The following is a 23,739-nucleotide window of genomic DNA, read 5'->3' as shown; positions in this document are numbered from 1 at the left end:
AATCTTTTCTACATCCACCACCTCTGTAATTCTGTTTTTAAATATCTCTTTGCCTCAGATGAAATCTGGAACTTCTCCTGAAGACTTCTAGAGCAAAAACCGCCTTTGTCCCAAAACCTGCATGAAGGTAAATTTAGCATCTTTTCCATTCCCCAAGCTGTTTCTGGATCATGTAAAATCTTGTCATCAGCCTGTGTGACCCTACTGTCTACCTTAAGGACATTCTTAAGGTATTCTTCGAATACCTCATCTTGGATACCTTATAGCCCAGCCACCGTCACATGGCCACATCCTGCTTTGTGACTGTGTTACTCAGGAAATCTTAAATTCCAACAACTTTGTCTCAGATCCCAATCTATTCCTTTAATTCCCTCGCGCAGGTATTCTAACCTTATCAGTTCTTGACCTTATCGGGAAATCCAATACCCTCCCTCCATGTTTTTCTAACCTACTTGCCCTCTCCTGGCAGTAGAGGCCAGGAATGTACATCCAAAGAGCTGAGACTTTCTGGGCTAGTCTTGAGTTTGCTACTTATTAGCTGTGACCTTGGGCAAGGGCAATTTATCTAACCTCTCTGTGCTTCAGTTTCCACATTTATTCATTCAACATGTATTTCCTGAGTGCCTTCTCAGTGCCAGACATTGTTCTAGATGCTATGAATTTGGCAGTAAACAAGAAAAATAGCCTTGAAACTTGCATTCTAGTAAGGCAGAAAAACAGTACCATCTTCATGGGGTTATTAAAAATTTTAAATAAAATATAAACCATGGAACTGTTTAGAACAGTGAAGTTTACTATAGCAAGCACTCACTTCAATATCAGCCATTATTAAAATGTTTCACTTTTTCTCCTATCCAGTTTAGGTGTTCTGATACTCTTTTCAGAAGTTTCTCATTGGATATGCCTATATTATCAATCCCTCATCCCCTGGGGGACAGAGTAGGGGCTGGGGTAGATAGATATACCTCCTACCCAGCCACTGTTTGAGATAAAATCTTTTTTACATTCTATATGTGTTGTCTTTTGAAAGACTGTAAAGCCCTGTTATTACCAATTTCCACCACTTCCTTGCCCTACTATTCTACTGTGTATCTATGGCAAAATACCATTCAATCCAACTATCTTTTTTGTGCCCACATTTGAGTACTGCAAAAGAAATGTCAAAGAAACTCAAGGAGCTGTACCAGTATACATTCAAGGTCATTAAAGTCAAATGATCCTTTATCATTGCTAGAAAACTTTTATATTTCCAGCTCTATCTCCCATTTTCTACAGTTAGAACTTCAAACCTTCTTTCTTTTCTTTCCAGACTTTTGACTTCTTCAGGTGCCTCTTCTGGGAAGCTAATCTCTAAGCCCCGAAGCCTATAATACTAGTTTGTCCCTATTATGGTCTCCCTCATAACTTTTATGCACAGTGGGTCACATCATGTTATTGCCATCATTCCTGTCTGTGTCCCCACCAAACTTGAAGCCGTAAAAAGGCAGAGGCCAGGTCATCGCTGTAGTAGACTGCAGAACTTCCTAGGTTTTTACCTTTCTTTCCCTTCCAATTGGCGGGAAGGAGTTCATTTATTATCTAAAATAAGTGTAACAACTGAAGATCAATAGATTAACTAAAATGTTTATTAAACAACAGTGGGCTTTAAAAACAAAAGAAACATTTCAACGTATTCCACTCTTAAAACTGTGTGTGTGTGTGTGTGTGTGTGTGTGTGTGTGTGTATGCGTGCATTTGTAGAAACCAAGCCTTCAGAAGTAGTTTTTAGAAGCCAGCAAAAGTTCATTTCAGGTGAAAGCAAAACATGGAATAGCTGGACAGCTACAACATGCAAGTTGTTATATCCCTACTGCAAAGTTTAGAATACATCCAGTTTTCATTTTTTAATAGCACACATAGATTTGGTGGACTTGAAGAACAAACACGACACTACAATAAGTACACAGTGTGTGGTTGTGTGTGTGTGTGTGTGTGTGTGTGTGTGTATAAAGTAATACAAGGCAAAATTTATCATACCTCTACATCTGAAACACTTCGGGGCTGAGCTTGGCATAGCATATTTAATAACTGCAAAATTAATTCTTCAACATACTGAAGAGCATCATCACTAGACTCAAGAGTAGGATGAACTTGCCCCTGGACCTAGAAACAAAAAACAAAGTAATTAAAATTGTAGGTTTATATTCAAGTACATGGTCTGAATTGCAAGTACAGATTTAAGCGTGATGACCCAGAAGTCAGGAGTTCTCAAACATTTCCCCAGCCGCATACACCACACATGCTTATGAACATGCTCCTGGAGATTCAGATACCTAACTGCAAATTTCAATATATTTTTTTCTTAAACCACAGTTACCCTGAGACATGGGAATGCAGAGAAGGAGGGAGAGACTATGGTTTTCATCCAGAGCCGGTGGTAGTTAAGAGTATTTACTCAACATACTGCTTGGGCAAAACTGACCTCCCACGGGTTTCTGGCCCTTGTTTTACCTCTACTTTTCCTCCTAAACAGTAAAATTCAAGAAGATTTCTCTTATTCAACAATGTAACACTAGCACCTAGCACTGTGCAGGGCACATAATACAAACTTGATAAGTGCTTGTTGAACACAAAGTCACCCTATATCAAAGGACACAAAATGGGCACTTTTGACAATGTGTGACTGTCTCTGCTTTACGAAGTTAACTTGGTCGTCACTCATTCATCAATCTCTAATAATCTTTACCTTCCTTTTGCTCAACCATTTGTTTGGAGGCCATCAGGCCACTGGCCTCTGCAAAGCTTACATTTTAATACCAGCATGATGGTCTTTATGTGCATCCTTTGTCACCCACTATGGGTCACAAGTATTCCTTTTAAAAGGTGACAGAAAAATCGGTTCCAGGAAACAATGTATGTTTAAAATATACTCAACTCTCCAAAGGGCAGCGCCCTCTCGGGAGAAAAGTGCACAGTACTCGCTGGCCAAGAGCATTAGTATGATCTGTCCTATTATACGTCATTAGCGGGCAGGGTACGACAGCCTCAGTGTCAGGGTAGTTCTTATCGCCAGTGTACTATTTAATGAATTTCTGAAATGTGTGTTAAAAATCCATACATAGGTATAGATCCATACATACGCATTTAAAATACTTTTTAAAGAAAAATATTTTAGAGGCAAATTACGTGACAATTCAGAACTGTGGGAGGGATGCTACACTGAGTATGAGGCTTAAAGCAATTTATTACTGTTTTATAGGTGAAGAAACTAAGCCACAAAGGGTTTAAACCGCTTGCCTGATCATTTTTGGTCATATTCAGTATGGCAATTACCAATCTGATTGTGGTTCATCTGTTTATGAACCTCTTCACTCTGTTAGATGACTGAATGGTTGTGCATTTAAAATAATGGATAGGGTTTGGACTCAGAAGCCAGAATTTGTGTTTCTCAGCTCAGGGATTACTAGTCACCATGTCATCACACTGTAATGTGTGTAGATAATAAACCTTGTAAACTTACTTCCCTTCAACACATAATAACATTCAAACACCTTTTTGTTTTTAAACTGAAACCTGATAAAAGTTTTATTTATTTATTTGAGTACTGGTGACACATAATGGTACAACAGTTTTAGGGAAACAACAGTGATTCAGCTTCTCTGCACCTTAGGCTATGCTCACCACAAATGTAGTTATGTTGGTGACCATGCAATACTAATACAATATCATGGACTATATTCTGTATGCTGTGCCTTTTGTCCCCGTGACTATGCATTCCACAACCAGAAATCTGTATTTCCCCTTTCCCTTCACCTACAGAGCCCATCCCCATAGCCCCCTTCCCTCTGGCAGCCATCAGTTTGCTCTCTGTATTTATAGGTCTGATTCTGCTTATAAAATTTTATTTTTATTCACTGAATTGCATGCCCCCATTGGCTTAAACTGTCTTGTCAGATACCCTTTAATGTATACCCTTTAATAAATGAAGACCAACTTATCTTCATTTATCAGTGAATCCTAAGACCACATGGTGGGCTATTCTTGAGGGACTCTCACAATTTAGTCTTTTCATTTTTTTTTTTAAATTTATTTTGAGAGAGAGCATGAGGGGGAGGGACACGGGGAAGGGGCAGAGAGAGAATCCCAAGCAGGCTCAATGCTGACAGTGTAGAGCCCGACATGAGGCTTGATCTCACAACTGTGAGATCATGACCTGAGCTGAAATCACAGTTAGATGCTTAACCTGCTGAGCCACCCACATGCCCCAAGTCTTTTCATTTTTTAAATTCTCTTTTCTTACCAGTGACACAGTCTGTACTACTTCTCTTATTTCTTTGCTCCTTTTCCCTTTTCTTGTGGAGTTCTTTGTGTTCCTCCACCTCTTAAATGTGGATTCTAGCCTTGTCTGCTCTTTTCTTCTGTTCTTTCCCCCAAGTAATCTTTACTTCCACATTTTAAACTATAGCCAATGTAGACGACTTCAAATCTCCCTCTAGTTCTGACTTCTCTCCTGAATTTTAGACACACACTTCAAATCAGTTGCTAGATTTCTCCACTTATCCTACTAAAATCTCTAATATAACTTGGTGAGAAAAAGGAACTTACTATAAAAGTTTAATAAGAAAAACTCTATCTCAGGGCACCTGGCTGGCTCAGTTGATAGAGCATGCAATCAATCTCTGGGTTGTAGGTTCAAGCCCCAAGTCAGTGTAGACATTACTTAAAAATAAAATCTTCTTAAAACGCACTTGAAAAAAAATTTTAAAAGTCATATGTCACTCATAGAACTCAACAAATGAAAATATATTTTAGAAAAAGACAATACAGACAGGCCCTGTTTTCACTAAGATGTCGTACTGGAAAATGTAAACTATAATTGGGGGTTACATTTCTGTCCAAGACTCTAGCATCACATAAACTATAGCTATAGATTTACAAAACCACAGAATTTTAGAAATAAAAAGGAGTTTAGAAGTCATTTAACTCAGCCCCTCTATTTAGCAAATGAGAAAAAGGAAACACCCATGATCCTGTAGTTAAGTAGCAATGCTGTAGATACTGAACCTGGGCCTCGTGGGGTCTGGGTCACAGTTCTTTCCACTAAACCCTTGACTGTTGAATCCGGAGTCTGAGGAGTGTGCCAGTAGCCGCATCAGCACACAGAGAATGCCCACAAACTCTATCTATTCACATAATGGGCTTCCGTAGAACACTTGGTTTAATGTATGCTGTCACACTTTAATAAACATTGGCATGTAATAAAGGCAAATGCAGCACTATAAACCTCTATAATCTGGAAAGGCAAAATCATTTTACTCATTCAACATTATAAATAAAGTTAATTAAAATTTATAAAATTATAAATTTACTGAAAATCCAACATATAGCTTAAATGCTAGAGATAATAAATATTAAAATGAGAATACTGGGGTGCCTGGCTGGCTCAGTCAGTACAGCATGTGACTCTTGATCTCAGCATCATGAGTGCAAGCCCCACATTGGGCATGGAGCTGACTTAAAATGTACAAAAAAAAAATTTTTTTTAATGAAAATATCTAGTCAACAATCATTTTAATTCACTTTTAAAAATACCAAAACCCTTTGAGGTATAGATACACAGAAACATTTTAGAAAGTGTTCAGAAAAGTGTAAATTAATCAGATTGTTAAAAAAAAGAGTGTTCCTTTTCAAAGAAACCCATGGAAACAACATATTTCTTCATTTTATAGCTCCATCTCCAGCTTCCAGTTCATTTTACACTTTAGGCTGGAGCAATTCAAACTATGTGTGGTTTGCGAAAACATGGCTTGCAGTTTCACTCGTGTTCTCCTTGCCTCTCATTCACTCTCTCATCTACCTGTTTGACTTTCTTTTTTTTTTTTAACATATGCATTTATTTTCCGTCATTTACAATACAGTAGTTACAATGACACTCCAAACAGAAAAGCAGAGTAAAAAATCAAAACCCCAACTTCTATTTCATGTAATTAGACTTATACAGAAATTAGAAGGTTAAGTAACAACTAGTTAATCACCTAATTTCACAGCTATCTGAAGTGGCAATCGCTATATAGCAGCTTATCTATGATACATTCAAGATAAATGATATAATATATTACTTGTTCATAGGCTACAACACAGCCTGCTTAATACCTTTCCTTAAATTCCACCTCTATACTACAATATACTTGAGGTCTATGCAAAAAAGTAGCTACCTTTTATATAGGAAATGGCATGTGAGAGGGTTTTCTTTTTTTTTTTTTATATTTTTACATTGTAGTACTTGTTTTGCTTGTTGGTGGTGTCTGTTTGACTTTCAAAACCCGTATCTCATCTCATTCGGGAAGACTTCCTTGTTTCTTGCCTCTTTCTAAGGCAGAATTAATGTCACTCATTTAAATGACTTGCTGACTCTATTATAAATATCAGACTCTGCTGGTTTGGGGTACAAAAACAGTTCCTGCTTATATGGGCCTTATATTCTGTTAATGCTTGTACTAGATACCCCATTTTTGTTACCGGTTTGTCATAATGAATTATAATCACATGTTCCGTTGTCTATTTGATGTTGACAATCCAACTGGGCAGGGCCTTCTTCATCTATTTATAGAATCATATTTTCTCTTAGCTTTTCACTCTAAATCCCTGACATTCAGGGTACACTCAAAGGCTTGGTGTTGCAGGAGTAAGAGGGATAAAATATTTCTTTCTTGGAATTAAGGCTGAAAATGGACAGTGTAAAGCTAGATGATTTCAGGAGCATAAACCCATAAAGCAGAAACCATTCAACATTCAAAGACAAAACTAAAATAGATGTTTATCTTGTAGAATCAAATGAACGGTATATAACCACAGTGGTATAATGCTATGCTTTAAACAAACAAACTTAATACTGCTTACAATTCAGGCACACATCATCCAAATGTTGACTACGTTTGACACCTAGCATGATGCATAAAATTTTAGAAATTTAAATTCAAACAGCTTCATTTACTAATGGTTATTATAGCCAAATAAAACTTATTAGGTAAATAAATCACACAAAGAATTAGGCTTAAACAGAAAATAATGTATAATGCCAACTGTTCTTCTAAACTTTCTGAATATTAACCTTCGTTGTATATGAAACCTGTAAATTAGGATCAAAAGATTCATTCATACAAGAGACTAATAAATTATTTTACTTCCTTAAAAACAAAAAGAATACTTCAATGCCTCTGACTAAAAAGCATGGACAATGGTAAATACTTGAAGACAGAACACCAATTCTTGAAATACAGATTTTGCTCTTCATTCTTTTAAGGAAGATGCTATTAAGAGATTACTTTATGAGCAGACAGAAGTAGCATTACATTTCCTATACAGACAGAATAAAAAAAACACTTCTGTTCTATGAGATAGTATTACAGCTAAAGTGTTCCATTCCATCTAAGTGGTACTGCAAGGTACTCTTAATAGATCAAATGATCCAAATTATCCAAGAGCATACAGAATAGGTTACCCTGCCAATTTTATGATGGCCCTCAGAAGTCACCTACAGCTGATATTCATTGAGGGTGTGTGTGTGTGTGTGTGTGTGTGTGTGCGCGCGTGCGCACGCAGTTATAATAAGCACTAGGATTGGGTTTATAAACTTGATTTGGGTTTTCCTTTATATATAGTTTTCAAAAATTATTTATTGATATCAAAACCCTCATATACTTAAAAAATTACTTTAGGTAACTTACATAAAGCAAATGCAAGAACTTCACTGAAGAATTAATGATAATCATGAATAAGAATGTCACGGGATCATGAAAGGAATTCTTTTAAGGTATAATCATCATATTCAACTAAAGATGCCACACTGAATTTTAAACCTTTAAGGACTGCCTGTATCTATCTTGATGGTTTGTTTGGTCTCTAGTGGTTTCTAACAGATTCAGAAGCAACTTTGTTGGCTATTATTGCCAGATTTTGTGGAATATGAAAAAACAAAAGGATCATGTCTGTATCAATTCCTAGTTGTTTGAGACTGAGTTCTCTAAGTGTACTCAGCAGCCCCTTGGGTAAACTGCCAGAAAACACTAAGTTGAATTGTGATGAATTTTTAATAGCGTTTTCTAGCTAATGGCTCTCTGAAGAATTAGAAAGGCTTCTAGAGTGTATTTTGTCATATCTTGAGCCCAGATCTGCTACTTTTGTTTATAAATATAACAGGAGAATACAAAATAAAACTTGTATTCTCAAAATCTTTACCATTGCAAATAATAAAGATTTGAATTGTTAAACTTCTTTACAATGTTACAATGATTATTTAGCCAACATTTGATGTTTTAGGTCCTTATTTTCCCTCATTCATAGATTTAAAAATCAAAGCAAAAATCCTTTAAAAAATTAAAGGAGACAAAAATAAAACAAATCAGAGAACTTAAATCTTTTCTAGAAATAAAATTAACTAAAAGTATTTTCTCATTTCTTAGAGTTTGTTAATTAGCCTTTAGGTCCATATATATATATTTTTTTTCTTTTTTCTCTCTTTTTTTTTTTAAGTTTATTTATTTTGAGAGAGGGAGAGTGCAGAAGCAGAGAGAGAGAATCCCAAGCAGACCCCATGCGTCAGCACAGAGCCCAGCACAGGGCTCAATCCTTTGAACCGTGAGATCATGCCCTCAGTTGAAAAATCAAAGAGTCGCATGCTTAACTGCCTGAGCTACCCAGGCACCCCTTTCCTAAGCACTTATTTCCTGGGGACACAAATAGGAATAAGAGCATGGCATCTATCTGAGTTCAGCTGGCAGACTCAATACACACAATTGACTTAACACAGTGCAAGGAGGCTAAAATGGAATGATATTTAAGGTACAGTGACAACCAAAAAAATAAAAAAGAGCAACCCTTGCTGGTGGTGTCTGAGGAATATCAGAAGTCTTCCCAAGTAAAACATACTTGAACTGGGGCACAGACGATGAAGAAGGTGTGAAGGGCAGCACTGACGGAAGCAGGGCTTTTACTAAAAAAGTTATCAGCATATAAAAAATTACAGCGGCCAAGACAAAATGTGATAAAAGCTAAGCCTGGAAAGGGCAGGCTTGTGTGTAATGCTATGAAGAGGGAAAGTGACCAGGGAAGTAAAAAAATAATTGAAAGGTTTTAAGCAAGACAATGACATAATTATATCTCTTTGCTGAAGAATCTCTGGAATCAATATGAAGAATGAGTTAAATGAAGATGAGGTCAAAGGAAGCAAAACTAATTGGAAGGATGCCGCAGGCTCTGGAGAAAGACACCATGGACGCCTCAACAGAGGAAGAAACCGTGGGAGGTGGGAAAGTGAGGAGGTGTGTTTGAGTAACTATTTTGGAGGAGAATAGGAGCAATAATCAGAACCATTTACTTAACCAGGACTGGAAATATTAGAAAAGGATAATATTTTGCAGAAAAGAGAAGAAATTCAAGTTTAACACTTCAATTTAAGGTTCTTATATGTAATGAAATAAAGCTGAAATTGTGTTTTTATGAAGTAGTTTTTGACATTTTTACTGTCTTTTATTTTTTGGTTGTGAAGAATTATTTGCCCAAAGAGTATTTCAAATACTCAAGTAGCAAAAATATCTAACTACTGGGTATTTATGGTAGAGATCTATTTACTTTTTAGCTTGCTAGCTGTCATAACGACAGGAAGGAAAGAGGGCTTATTTAATGAATATTTGCAAATACGTTAGTCCCAGTTTTCAAGATTTTCTTTTTTACTAATGTTAAATGAAAATGGTTATAATAAATTGACTGAAGTAAGTAAAAATTATTTAAGACTGCCTATCACTCATTTTGCCATGTGAGCAAAATATAAATAAATAAAATGTCTGAGAACCTGCGAGCACTGCAGCTGAAGCTTTACACCGCTATGGACAAAAATACGCATATGCAAAAATAATAAAGATAACTTAAATTGTAATTAAATTTAAAAAATGAAAGCAATGAAAAAATGATACAGCTAACATACAGCAAAAACTTTAAATTATAGGAAATATTGTTGGGGCGCCTGGGTGGCTCAGTCAGTTAAGCGTCCAGCTTTGGCTCAGGTCATGATCTCACGGTTCGTGGGTTCGAGCATCGCGTTGGGCTCTGTGCTGACAGCTCAGAGCCTGGAGCCTGCTTCAGATTCTGTGTCTTCTTCTCTCTCTGCCCCTCCCCAGCTCTGTCTCTCAAAGTAAAAAAACAAGAGACATTAAAAAAAAAAAAGGAAATCTTGTTACTAAAAAATTCTACCTCATATTAACTGAGGAAATTTTCAATTACAGTAGGAGACATACATGCATAGAATTTTTAAAACACATACACACTTAACTCTTCATTGAAAACTAAATTATAAATGACAGTATAAGCCTGGGACATCTTACTGTACTAGAAAGCAAGGAGGTTCTCCAATGAATGGGTCATAACAAACAAAACAAGACAATACCAGGAATGTCATGAAAAGGCTTCTCCCCTGCAGAAGGCTGAGAAAGGGCTAACAAAAAACAAAATCAACTGCAGCACACCGAATCTGTGTTCGCCCCAGCAGCACATCAACAAAAATCTAAACAATAGATCAGCATGGCCCCTGTACAAGGATGACACGCAAATTCATGAAATACATTGACTCTACAGAAACCAATGAGATCAAAATGAGGTTTTTAAAAATACCAAATTCATTAAGCAACACTGGAAATAACTGGGGCACCAATTCTTTATCCTGAAAGAATTAATACACATCTTTCTTTTCCTGTCTGAACTATACGATCCTCTGGGATAACCAAACTGGCATTGATGAGGAATTCTTCCTTAGAGAATGATTCCCGATAACAAATGTAAAAGGAACACAGAGTTAGAAAACCACCCATCTGCAACTTGAACAACATAAATTCAGACATTTATTATCAACAGATGAGACCATTATATGAAGAGCTGATCTTTATAAAGCAGGACTCAGGCTGTTACCTCCTGAATCCCTTGATTAATCTTGGTTAGCATCATTAGAATTGGGGCCAGACTTGATGCAGTGCGAAGACACAGCATTACCTGTGAAATATTCTTGCCAAAAAAGCTAAAAATAAATCTAATCAAACTTCTAAAACTAGCTTCCATTTATAGCAACTATGACAGATACAAGAAAAGTTAGACATTACCCCAAAGAAATAAACAGAAAAATCCAAAATGTTGAACATCTTGCAGGACAACTGATTCAGTTCCTGCAATAAGTCAGTTGGAAGAGAAGGGTCCGTAAATTAAAGACATTTAAGAGACATAAAAACTATCTTTAATATGGAGACCTCGTTTGGCTCGTGATTCCAATAAACCAACTGCAAAAATGACACTTTCAGACAAATGAACAAATTTGAATTTTGACTGGTATTATTCGATGGCACCAAGAAACTGCTGGTAATGCAGCTGTATGTACACAGGCACAGACTATACGTACATAATTGTAACATATTACAATGGGCATATTGTTTGATTTTTGTCATTCTACTTAAGAACATTTTAGTACCTATTTTTTATTGTTTAGCAATAAACAATAATGGCATTGAAGTTATGTAAGGGAAAAATGACCTTTGGTGAATGCAATTTGCTTTCAAATACTTTAGAGAAATATAAAAAGGCATATGAAGTAAATGTGACAAAATCTAGATAACTCTTAATTCTAGGTAATGAGCACATGAAGATTTGTTCTGTCTACTTTGTGTATGTTTAAAAGTTTTCATGTAAAGATACTCAGGTAGGGGGTGGCTGGTGGCTCAGTCAGTTAAGTGTCCAACTTCGACTTCGGCTCAGGTCATGATCTCACAGTTGGTGAGTTCGAGCCCCACACTGGGGCTCTACGTGGAAGAGATCAGCAGTGTGCTAGGCATTTGGGCATAGCATAATGAAGTTCTAGAACTCACAGAACTTACATTCTTTGCTCTAGGTTTGACTTGTGTTACTTTGTCTTTTCCCTCATTTTCTTCTATGTTTTTGGCAAAGAAAAATGAGATCTATGTTATCAAAGAATAAAGAAGAATAGAAAAAGAATTTTTTCAAGTGTGTTTATTTTGAGAGAGACAGAGACAACACAAGCAGGGGAGAGGTGGGGGTAGAGAGAGAGGGAGGAAGGGAGAGGGATGGGGGGGAATCCCAAGCAGGCTCTATGCTGCCAGGGCAGAGCCCGATGCGCGGCTCAAACTCGTGAAGCCAAAGATCATGACCTTGATCCAAAAGCAAGAATCCTCAACTGACTGAACCACCCAGGAGCTCCAAAAAGAATTTTTAAAAAAGATATCTTAATTCAATGATCAAATTTTACTATAAATTTACCAGAGAATGGCTAGAAATCTAGCTAGGTCTTAAAGCTCAAGAAAGAGGCTAAGGCCAAAGACATGGATCTAGAATTCACCCAATCACTCACAAAAAATAGTTCAAACTAGGGGTGGATAAAATCTCCCCATCCAGGGTAGACCACAGGGTAGTGAAGGACAGGATGAAATCTTGGTAGCACCTCCATCCACACAGCAAGCAGATGGACATGAGCCAAAACAAAAACCATTGTCTATCGGCTTTAAACCCAGCACAACTCAAACAATATTTTGAAAAAACCAATCAATGAACAATTATTAGCACATAATTAGTGACCTCTTAGAAAAGAATATGAATTGAGTAGCAGGAGCAGAACACAAATGGTAGCTCAAATGGAACACAACGAAATGAAACTCGACTGAAAGGCCACAGAAGAGTACACGGGAGAAGGAGGGGCAGAGGGACCCTAAATGCAGACTGCTCTTTGGGGAACGTCAGTTAGCAAAGAAAGAAAGAAGACATGCAACTGTAGAAGTCTTGAAAAGGGCGGCAAAACATGGAAGGTAAAGGAAATACTAGCCCAATGGGGAGTAAAAAATTTATTACTCGTTAGTTCATGCATTTTATAGGAAGACACTTTACCTATGTTGATAAACATAGGCTTAAGAGAAATTACTGACACATCTGTGTGGTACACTTCGCATTCAACGCCCATGTGGCAAAGACTAGCATACTGCCTGACACATTCATTCAGGAAATATTTCATGAGAGCCTGCTATGTTTCAAATATAACACCGGGCACTGGAAATATAAGAAAGAGACAGCTCAGCCTGCATTCGTGTGGTTTACAACGTAGTGAATGAGAAAAATATGAGACAATTATTAAAACTGTATAAAGGAAACAGTTTTATGGACAGGAATAACCTAGTTTAGATTTGGGGGTCAGGGGATCCTCTCTGAGAAAGTAATATATATACATTTTTTAATGTTTATTTATTTTTCAGAGAGTGTGAGCAGAGGAGGGGGCGGGGGGAGACATACAGAATCTGAAGCAGGCTCCAGGCTCTGTCAGCACAGAGCCCAACGTGGGGCCCGAACCCACAAACTGCAAGATCATGACCTGAGCTGAAGTCGGATGCTTAACTGACCGAGCCACCCAGGTGACCCCTGATCAAGTAATATTTAAGCTGAGGTGTAAAGGACACGTGTGGGCTTCCTGTGTCGCTGCTCCCAGAACACACGTTCACACCTCCACGCCTTCTCGTGCTTGTCCTTCTCCCCCTAACCCTGCCAGCTGAAGCCCAGTGATCCTTTTGTGGCCCTCTTACCAATTCACTGATCTCCCAATTAGAACAAACTGATGCCTTCTCCAAATTATTTTATCTTTCTTTGTTAATAGTTGAACATGGGTATATACTACAGTTGTTTCTGTCAATGAACTGACAGCTCTTGGAGAGGAGGGTCTGTGTCTTTTCCATGAATTGCCTTCAATGTGTACTTACTGACAAACCATAAATACCTAATAGATGGCCCATTACTTGCTTTTATTTCAAATAAATGTTTAGTGGCTAATAAGTATGTTTTCCTTCTTTCTATTCCTAACCAAAGTGGATATTACACATGTAATAAAATGACCAGGGAAAAATATAACAAGGACATACTGGAAAGTATACTGAACTCAGACATTTTGTTTGAGGATAATGGTTTAGAACCCATTTGGAAAGAAAATGGAAATAAACAGTAGATTGAGAAAAGGGATGAAAAATGTGCAAAAGCTGAAAGGGTGTCGAACTTAGAGCTAGGACAAGTGGGACCAATGTGCCTAATTGACCCCTCCCCCAGTTTCCCTAACCCACCTCTGGCAGCTACAACAAAAGAACAGGTTTCTGGTCATGATGGAGTAACAGGCCCCAGAATCATGTTCCCACTTCAAATAATTCATAAAACTAAGTAGATGAACTAAATATTTTCAGGCATTTGGAAACAGGCAGCTCAAAACTACAATGCCGAAAGAGAAGAGAAACAGATGAAGGGAGCCCTGTAATTGCTCAGCTTCTGCCTGGGGGCAGTGTTCAGGTCACTGAGTAGGGAGAGTGTGGAACAAGAACGCAAAAGGAGCCTAGCAATCTCCGGGTAAGGAGACAGTAACAGGAATCATGCAGGTCCAGGTGGCTAGAATATGTGCAGCAGGGCACTGGACTGGAGGGGACTGCCCAAGATTGAGGAGGCTCCGGAGATCTGCAGAGTATCCTTAATTCTATGGCTGAATACTGATCTGCACATGTGAGAAAAAATTCCCCTAGGCCAAGAAAGAACAACCAGAAGACAGCAGACAAAACAACTCCTAGAGCTCACACAGGCTGGGGATTAGTTCCTGCTCCCATCAGCCAGAGTGGAAAGACCTCTTAATAATACATGGGGTGTCAGGCAAAGTCCTCAGGAAAATACAGTGTCAGCAGTAAAACTAAAGCCTGCTTTGGAACTGCTCTAACAAAGCTTAAAGGAGGTCTCAAAATGATTAAACTTATCCTGAATAATTTAGTTACTTGTCAGAACAAAATACTCCATTTATAGAACTATAACTAAATCCAGTACCCAACAGTGTAAAATTCACAATTCCCAACAAACAATAAAAAATTACCAGAGTGTAAAGAAGCAGGAAAAAATAACCCAAAAGCCAAAGAAAAGTTAATCAATTGAAACAAACCTAGAAAATGGCAAAGATGATGGGATTGCAGACAAAGAAAATAAAATAGCTGGTAAAAGGCCACAAACCAAGTCTCCACAAATTCAAAACAATTAAAGTCTTACCATACATCTTTTTTTTTTTTTATCACAATGCTATGAAACTAGAAATCAAGCACAATAAAAAAAAAAGTCTAGGAAGAGCATAAGTACATGGAGATAAAATAACATGCTTCCATATAATAAACAGGTCAACCAAAAAGAGAAGAAATCAAATGAAAATATAAACAAATGAAAATGAAAACACAGGGGTGCCTGGGTGGCTCAGTTGGTTAAGCGTCCGACTTCGGCTCAGGTGATGATCTCACGGTTTGTGGGTTCCAGCCACGCATTGGGCTCTGTGCTGACAGCACAGAACCTGGAACCTGCTTCGGGTTCTGTGTCTCCTATCTCTCTCTCTCTCTCTGCCCTCCCTCCCTTGCTCACACTCTGTCTCTCTCTCTCTCAAAAATAAATAAACATTAAGAAAAAAAATTTTTTAATGAAAACACAATGGAGAAAAATCACTGATATTCAGCAAAAATGGATCTATGAAGGAACTTTCTAGCAGTACAGGCCTACCTCAAGGAGCAAGAAAAATCTCAAACAATCTAGCCTTACACCTAAAGTAGCTGGGAAAAACAAAACAAAACCCCAAGCCAGTAAAAGGAAGGAAAATGAAAGGAATGACAAAGAGAGAAGAAATAAATGACATAGAAACTAAAAAACAAAAAAGAATAGATCAATGAAACCAGAAGACAGTTCTTTGAAAAGATCAACAAAATTGATAAACTTCTAGCCAGATTCAAATAAATAAATAGGACCCAAATAAATAAAATCACTAACGAAAGAGGGAGAAATAACCAACACCATAGAAATACAAACTATAGCAGAATATTATGAAATCCTATATGGCAACAAGTTGGACAACTCAGAAGAAATGGATAAACTCCTAGAAACCTGTAACTTATCAAAAGTAAAGCAGGAAAAAATAGAAAATGTAAACAGACCAATCATCAGCAATGAAATTGAATCAGTAAACAAAAAGTTCCCAAAAAACAAAGGCCAGGACCAGATAGCTTCACAGGAGAACTCTACCAAACATTTAAAGAAGAATTAATATATTTAAAGAAGAATTGTCAAACTATTCCAAAAAAACAGAAAAATAAGGAAAACTTCCAAATGCATTCTAAAGGCCAGTATCACCGCGGCCTTTATCTGGTACCAAAACCAGATAAAGACATCACACAAAAAAGGAACCTACAGGCCAATCTCTCTCATGAATACAGATGCAAAAATTCTCAACAAAATATTAGCAAACCGAATCTAACAATACATTAAAAAAAATCATACACCATGATCAAATGGGATTTATTCCCAGTATGCAAGGATGGTTCAATATTAAATGCATCACCAATAAGAGAAAGGATAAAAACCATATGATCATTTCAATAGATGCCGAAAAAAACATTTGACAAAGTACAACACCCATTCATGATAAAAACTCTTTGCAAAGTAGGTCTAGAGGGAACATACCTCAACACAATAAAGGTGTCATATGAAAACATCATGCTCACTGAAGAAAAACTCAAGAGCTTTTCCCCTAAGTTCAGGAACAAGGTAAATGTGTCTTCTCACCACTTTTATTCAACACAGTACTAGAAGTCCTAGCTGTAGCAATTTGTCAACATAAAGAAATAAAGGCATCCAAATTGCCAAGGAAGAAGTAAAACTCTATTTGCAGATGACATGATACTATATATAGAAAACCCTAAAGACAGCAGCAATAAAGCTACTAAAACTAATAAATGAATTCAGTAAAGCCACAGGACACAAAATCAAGGTACAGAAATCTGTTGTATTCCTATACACTAATAATGAATTGGCAGAAAGTGAAATTAAGAAAACAATCTCATTTACAATTGCACAAAACCAATAAAATACCTAGGAGTAAAAACTTAACCAAAGAGGTGAAAGGCCTGTACTCTCTAAACTATAAAACACTGATAAAAGAAATTCAAAACACAAAGAAATAATAAGCCATTCCACACCCATGGATTGGAAGAACAGAAATTGTTAAAATATCTATACTACCCAAAGCAATCTACAGATTTAATGCAATCCCTGTCAAAATACCAGCAGCATTTTTCACAGAACTAGAACAAACAACCCTAAAATTTGTAAGGAGCCACAAAAGACTTTAAAGGGCTGAAGCAATCTTGAAAAGAAAACAAACAGGGGTGCCTGGGTGGCTCAGTCAGTTGACCACTTGACTTTGGCTTAGGTCATGATTTCCCAGTTTGTGGGTTCGAGCTCCGCGTTGGGCTCTGCGCTGACAGCTTGGAGCCTGCTTCAGATTCTGTGTCTCCTCTCTCTGCCCCTCCTCCACTCATGTTCTCTCTCTCAAAAATAAATATTTTTTAAAAGTTAAAAAAGACTACTGGTATCACAATTCCAAATTTCAAGTTATAAAGCTGTATTAGTGAGAACAGTGGCACGAATGGGAGTGGCACAAAAACAGACATAGAGACCCACAAAATAGAGTAGGGAGCCCAGAAATAAATCTGCAATTGTACAGTCAACTCATCTTCAACAAAGGAGGAATGAATAGACAACAGGAAAAAGTCTCTTCAACAAATGGCATTGGGAAAGCTGGAGAGTTACATGCAAAAGAATAAAACTGGACCACTTCCTTGCACCATACACAAAAATAACCAAAATGGATTAACGACTTAAATGTGAGACCTGAAACCATAAGATTCCTTGAAGAGAACACAGGCAATCCTTTCTTTGACATTGGCCAAAGCAACATTTTTCTAGATCTACAAAAGCAAAAAGAAACCACTGGAACTGCATCAAAATAAAAAGCTTTTGCACAGTGAAGGAAACAATCAACAAAATAAGGAGACAACCTACTGAACGAGAGATACTTGAAAATGACATAGCCAATAAAGGATTAGTACTCAAAAAAATTAAATTAAAAAAATATATTTATAACATCTACAACTCAACATCAAAAACAAATAATCCGATTAGAAAGGGAGCACCTGGTGGCTCAGTCAGTTAAGCATCTGACTCTAGCTCAGGTCATGATCTCACAGTGCATGGGTTCAAGCCCCGTGTTGGCCTATGCACGGATAACTCAGAGCCTCAGGCCTGCTTCAGATTCTCTGTCTCCTTCTCTCTCTCTCTGCCCCTCTCCCACTTGTGCACTCTCTCTCTCTCCAGAATAAACATTTAAAAAAAAAAAAGAAAAAAATGGACAATAGACATTTCTCCAAAAGACACAGATGACCAACAAACACATGAAAAGATGCTCAAAATCACTCATCATCAGGGAAACGCAAATCAAAACTACAACAGAGATATCTTATCACACCTGTCAGAATGGCTAAAATTAAAAAAAAAAAAACCACAAGAAACAATAAGTGTGGGTAAGACTGTGGAGAAAAAGGAGCCTTCCTGCGCTGTTGGTAGGAATGCAAACTGGTGTAGCACTGTGGTAAACAGTATGGAGTCTCCTCTAAAAGATAAAAACAGAACGACCCTATGATCCAGCAACTTCAGTACTTGGTATTTGCCCAAAGAATACAAAAATACTAATTCAAAGGCTACACACACCCCTATGTTTACTGCAGCATTATATACAATAACCAAACTATGGAAGCAGCCCAAGTGCTCATCAATAGATGAATGGATAAAGAAGATGTGGTATATACACACAATGGAACATTATTCAGCCACTTTTTTAAATGTTTATTTTGAGAGAGGGAGCGTACAGGGAGGAGGAGAGAGAGAGGGAGAGAATCTCAAGCAAGCTCTGTGCTATCAGCGTGGAGCCCAACGTGGGGCTCAACCTCCTGACGGTGAGCCCACGACCTGAGCCAAGATGAAGAGCGGGATGCCTAACTGACTGAGCCACCCAGGCGCCCCTCAGCCATTTTTATAGAAGAATGAAATCCTGCATTGGCAACAATGTGGATAAAGCTAGAGAGTATAAGTGAAGTTAAGCCAGTCAGAAAAAGGTAAATACCGGGGCACCTGGGTAGCTCAGTCGGTAGAGTCCAACTTCGGCTCAGGTCATGGTCTCCCGGTTTGTGAGTTTAAGCCCTACGTCAGGCTCTGTGGTGACAGCTTAGTGCCTGGAGCCTGCTATGTTTTCTGTGTCTCCCTCACTCTCTGCCCCTCCCTGACTCATGCTCTGTCTCTCAATAAAATAAATAAATAAACAAACAAAATAAATAAAAGACAAATACCATATGATTTCACTCATATGTGGAATTTTTTAAAGTTTATTTTTATTTATTTTGAGAGAGATAGAGAGCAAGTGGGAGAGGGGCAAAGAGAGAGGGGCCAGAATATCAAGCAAGCAGGCTCCACACTCTGTCAGCACAGAACCTGATGTAGGGCTTGAACTCACAAACCATGAAATCATGATCTGAGCCAAAATCAACAGTCAGATGCTTACCTGACTGAGGCACCCAGGTGCCCCAACTCAAATGTGTAATTTAAGAAACAAATGAGCAAAGTAAGAAAAAAAAGAGAGACAAACAAACAGACTCTTAACTACAGAGAACTAATTGAAAGTTACCAGAGGAGCAGTGGAAGGTGGGGAATGAGTGAAACGGGATGGGGATTAAAGACTATACTTGTCATGATGAAAAAATAAATAGAGCTAGTATAAATACACTCTATATACTTAATAACGTAAAGGAAAAATATGAACGTGCTAAGGAAAAATATACAAAAGATAGCTAAATAAAACTTTGAAAGATAAAATTATATTATCTGAAAGGGAAAACAGAGCAGACTGGATATCGCAAAAGAAAATATAAGGGAACTTAGAGTCAAAGCAAGAGAAACTCTTCAAAGACTGAGGAAAATGATGAGCTTCCAGGACCTGTGGGCAATATTAAGCAGTCTAGCATAGATGTAACTGGAGTCCCAGCAACAATGTGCAAGAAGGAAGTTCCACTCTGGGGGCCTGTCTGCGCTGGGACAGCACTTTCTCATGTACTGCAGCAAAGCAGTTGGCTCTCTGTGTATGAATAAGAAACCACAAGGATGGTTTGCTATGGGTCATTCAGGTTTCTAGTTTTTACTCTGTGAAATAATTAAACCTTGACTTATGGTTAGTCTAAGTAAGTCCCTTTTCTCAAATTTATCAATGGGGGAGGAGTAATAACATTAAAAAAAAAAAAAGGAAAATGTTATTTTCTACCTCAACCGGGACTCAAATATTTACTGAAGCCTCTGCTCTGTAGCCAAACATTATTCTAAATGTCAGAGATTCAACATTAAACAAAATATATCCATCCTTGCTCATACTGAGCTTTCATTTTAGTAACAAAAGGGCTCCAACCATGTGCTTTTATTTTTAAAACATAGGACCTTATTTTGAACCTCAATCCACTGAAATGAGACATATAAGTAAAAAGGAAACTACAGACATAACTACGTATGTGCAATAGTCTTTTTTAGTACAGCTAAGCTTTTCTATGAATTGGATGTCTAATTATTCAAAGTACATAAAACACTCTACTTACACACAACTAATGAATGTATTGGGTAAGCACATAACTTATCCAGAAATCATCTCTTCCCCCAAAGGAGCCAGGTCTGTATCCTGCCTACGCTATTGTAACTGTCATGTCACCTGTTCATTCCACTCCTTCTTGCATTCTTTTCCAGAAGCCACTGTCCCTACCCACATTAGGACAAATCAGAGGAACAAGAGTTCATGGAGTACTTATGAAATGAATGCATCAATCCCATTACTAAATTCTATATAGTATTAGCTATATCATTATGAGTTAAACATGCTTTGCAGGACAGCATTGTTTGTTACTGGCTGAACTGTGTCCCCTAAAAACGATATGTTGAAGGCCGAGTTCCCAGTACTTCAGAATGTGGCTATATTTGGAGATAGGATCTTTAGAGGTAATTAAGTTAACATGAGGTCATTAGGGTGGGCCCAAATCCAATCTGACTGGTGTTCTTAATAACAAAAGGAAATCTGGACACATACATACAGAGAGGAGAAACCACGGGAAGACACAGGAAGAAGATGGCCAAGGAGAGAGGCCTCAGGAGAAATCAACCCTGCCAAAACCTTGATCTCAGACTTTAGCCTCCCAACTTATAATGAAATAAATTTCTATTGTTTATGCCACCCAATTTGTTATGGCGACCCTGGCAGACTAATACAATTATGAATCCATTCAAAAGAATTAGAGCTATGCCCTTTGACAGACTTCCACAAGGTATTTTTAAGACAAAAGTTAAAAGTACATGGAATGCTCAAAAAACCCATGTACACACATGTGTGCATGCCATGTATTATAAATATACATTTGTACATGAACATGACAACATGGACAAATATAAGCTATTAACATGGGTTAGATGATTCTGCCAAGTATGTGGATAGAAAGGAAGAAAAAAGGGAGGAAAATGAACTGACCACCCTCTCTCCAACCCCCCAAAAAAACGATACTGAAAATAACTGTGCCATATTTATGCATTTTTGTAACATTTTATGTATGCATGTAGATACAAAGTATATACATTTAATTAAATATTTTCATTTTATTTAGTGTTCCTTAAAATAAAAATTTTCATGATTGCTTTTCTGCTGTGTGTACATTAGCCATGGGAAAGGCAGTATTCGAAGTCATTTCCCACAGAAAATAACCATACACATCAAATTCCAAACATGTGTCAGATGCCAAGTTCATATCATCTTGCATTTGTTTTGCTTTAAAAACAGCAAGTATGACTTTCCAAAGCAATTTTTTATTGCTTTTTGTGATAACAGAGTTCCCACCAATAAAACAAAAGACTGCTTCAAGAAAATGATCTGATGGTGTTTTAGTTCAAGCATTTTCTTAATCTTCATGCTCAAGAGTCTTCCAAATGTGACCGAAAGTTCTGATCGGTGGTGTCCTGACACAAGCAGGAGTTCTTTATCAAATTCCCAGTCTTCCCCCCCACCCCCAGTGCCCCATACGGAGCTCCATTCAGACTCTCCCATCTGAAGTCCCATTCGCAGAGGCGCCTTTAAAACTGGCGTCGCAATTCACAATACGTGTGTCTGCTGTCTGGGTTTTGGTAGTCTTTCTAAAAATACTAACAGCAGTTTGTGACCTGAACATTGTTCTAATTAGATTCACCAACTAATTGCCCCTAATTTCTAAGTTTAATATTCTAAAATCTCATGACTCAAAGGCATAAGAGTAGAGGGAAAAGCTTTTTCAAATGCAAACTTCTCCAAATAGATCAGGTTCTTTGATGTGTAATCACTAACAGAGCAAACTGATTTACTAGATGAATTAAATAGACTTCTTCACATTTATAGATACTTTCATTTCGAGAAGGTAAAACAGTCAATGTCATCTGTGAATTCCACTTACACATTTTATCCATTTTCAGACTTTGAGCGAAAGAGGCCATATCCCAAATAAGATACATGCACATAGGCACATGTTCACCAGATATTGTGTGAGATACTAGGATACAAAATAGACACAGTCCCGGCCCTCACAAAGCTTAGAAATATAGGAGGGGAACAAGATATTAAACAAATAATCACAAAAATAACTACCTAAGAGGCAAAGTAGTAAAGAGGTTAAACATGGGCTAAATTGTCCAGTTTCAAATCTTGGTTCTCTCAATGATCAGTGTGTAACCCCAAGCAAATTACTTACCCCCTCCTACAAGATTATGTACCAGTGCAGTCAATGTTTAGTAAATGTCAGCTGTAGCTACTGCTGCTGTTCTTCTTAAAATAAAGGATGCCAGGAGACTTAAAGAGGAGCCTATGTTAACCTAGGGTTCTGGAAAGGAGTAAGTGGAGACTCGAAGGGTGAAGAGTAGAATTTAGGTGAAAAGTGGACCAGTAAAGTAAGAGGTTAATATTCTAGGCAAAGGGAACAGTGTGTACAGACATAAAAGGGAGACTAAAGGAGTTGACATTAGAGAGGGTTTGGTCGGACCTAGATCATTGGCCAGATGCATTTACTAAAATAAAGAATACTGTTAAGAAGAGCAGATGTTTTACTAAATAAGAAAGGGAACAAGGAAATTAAGAGTTTAGTTCTGGACTTCATGATGCTTGAGATAGCTCCGAAACAGGAAGTTAGCAAATGATCAGTTTACTGTACAGGTAAACAAGTCTGGAATTATTTTGTTTTGTTTTTTGGTTTTTTTTTCCATTATTGCAATTAACTTTATTTTTTTCCATAATATTTTGTCAAATTGTTTTCCATACAACACCCAGTGCTCTTCCCCACAAGTGCCCTCCTCCATCACCACCACCTCTTTTCCCCCCTCCCCCTTCCCCTTCAACTCTCAGTTCATTTTCAGTATTCAATAGTCTCTCAAGTTTTACATCCCTCTCTCTCCCCAACTCTCTTTCCCTCTTCTGCTCCCCCTGGTCCTCCATTAGGTTTCTCCTGTTTTCCTGTTAGACCTATGAGTGCAAACATATGGTTTCTGTCCTTCTCTGCTTGGCTTATTTCGCTTAGCATGACACCCTCGAGGTCCATCACTTTCCTACAAATGGCCATATGTCATTCCCTCTCATTGCCATGTAGTACTCCATCATGAATATATACCACATCTTCTTGATCCATTCGTCAGGTGATGGACATTTAGGCTCCTTCCATGTTTTGGCTATTGTTGACATTGCTGCTATGAACATTGGGGTACATGTGCTCCTATGCATCAGCATTTCTGTCTCTCTTG

The 23,739-nt window shown here is 37.6% G+C and overlaps 1 protein-coding gene and 1 pseudogene across 1 annotated transcript in view; one reads left to right on the top strand and one right to left on the bottom strand.

Annotated features, from left to right (window-relative positions):
• The window catches only part of SOS1 (SOS Ras/Rac guanine nucleotide exchange factor 1), an 80,047-nt gene extending 77,045 nt beyond the window's left edge, over window positions 1-3,002 (bottom strand). Inside the window, exons 1-2 of the mRNA XM_029938552.1 lie at window positions 2,958-3,002; window positions 2,017-2,142 (exon numbers count right to left, since the gene is read on the bottom strand). Coding sequence (XP_029794412.1) covers window positions 2,017-2,142; window positions 2,958-3,002 — 171 coding nt within the window. The remainder of the gene's footprint in view (window positions 1-2,016; window positions 2,143-2,957) is intronic.
• Window positions 3,003-10,506: 7,504 nt separating this feature from the next.
• On the top strand, window positions 10,507-10,606 carry LOC115290949 (annotated as a pseudogene).
• Window positions 10,607-23,739: the final 13,133 nt, after the last annotated feature.

This window comes from Suricata suricatta, chromosome 4 (assembly GCF_006229205.1).
Source record: "Suricata suricatta isolate VVHF042 chromosome 4, meerkat_22Aug2017_6uvM2_HiC, whole genome shotgun sequence".
In the NCBI taxonomy this organism is placed as follows: Eukaryota; Metazoa; Chordata; class Mammalia; order Carnivora; family Herpestidae; genus Suricata; species Suricata suricatta.
Note: the sequence above shows the minus strand (reverse complement) of the source record. Positions and strands in the feature narration are given on the sequence as shown.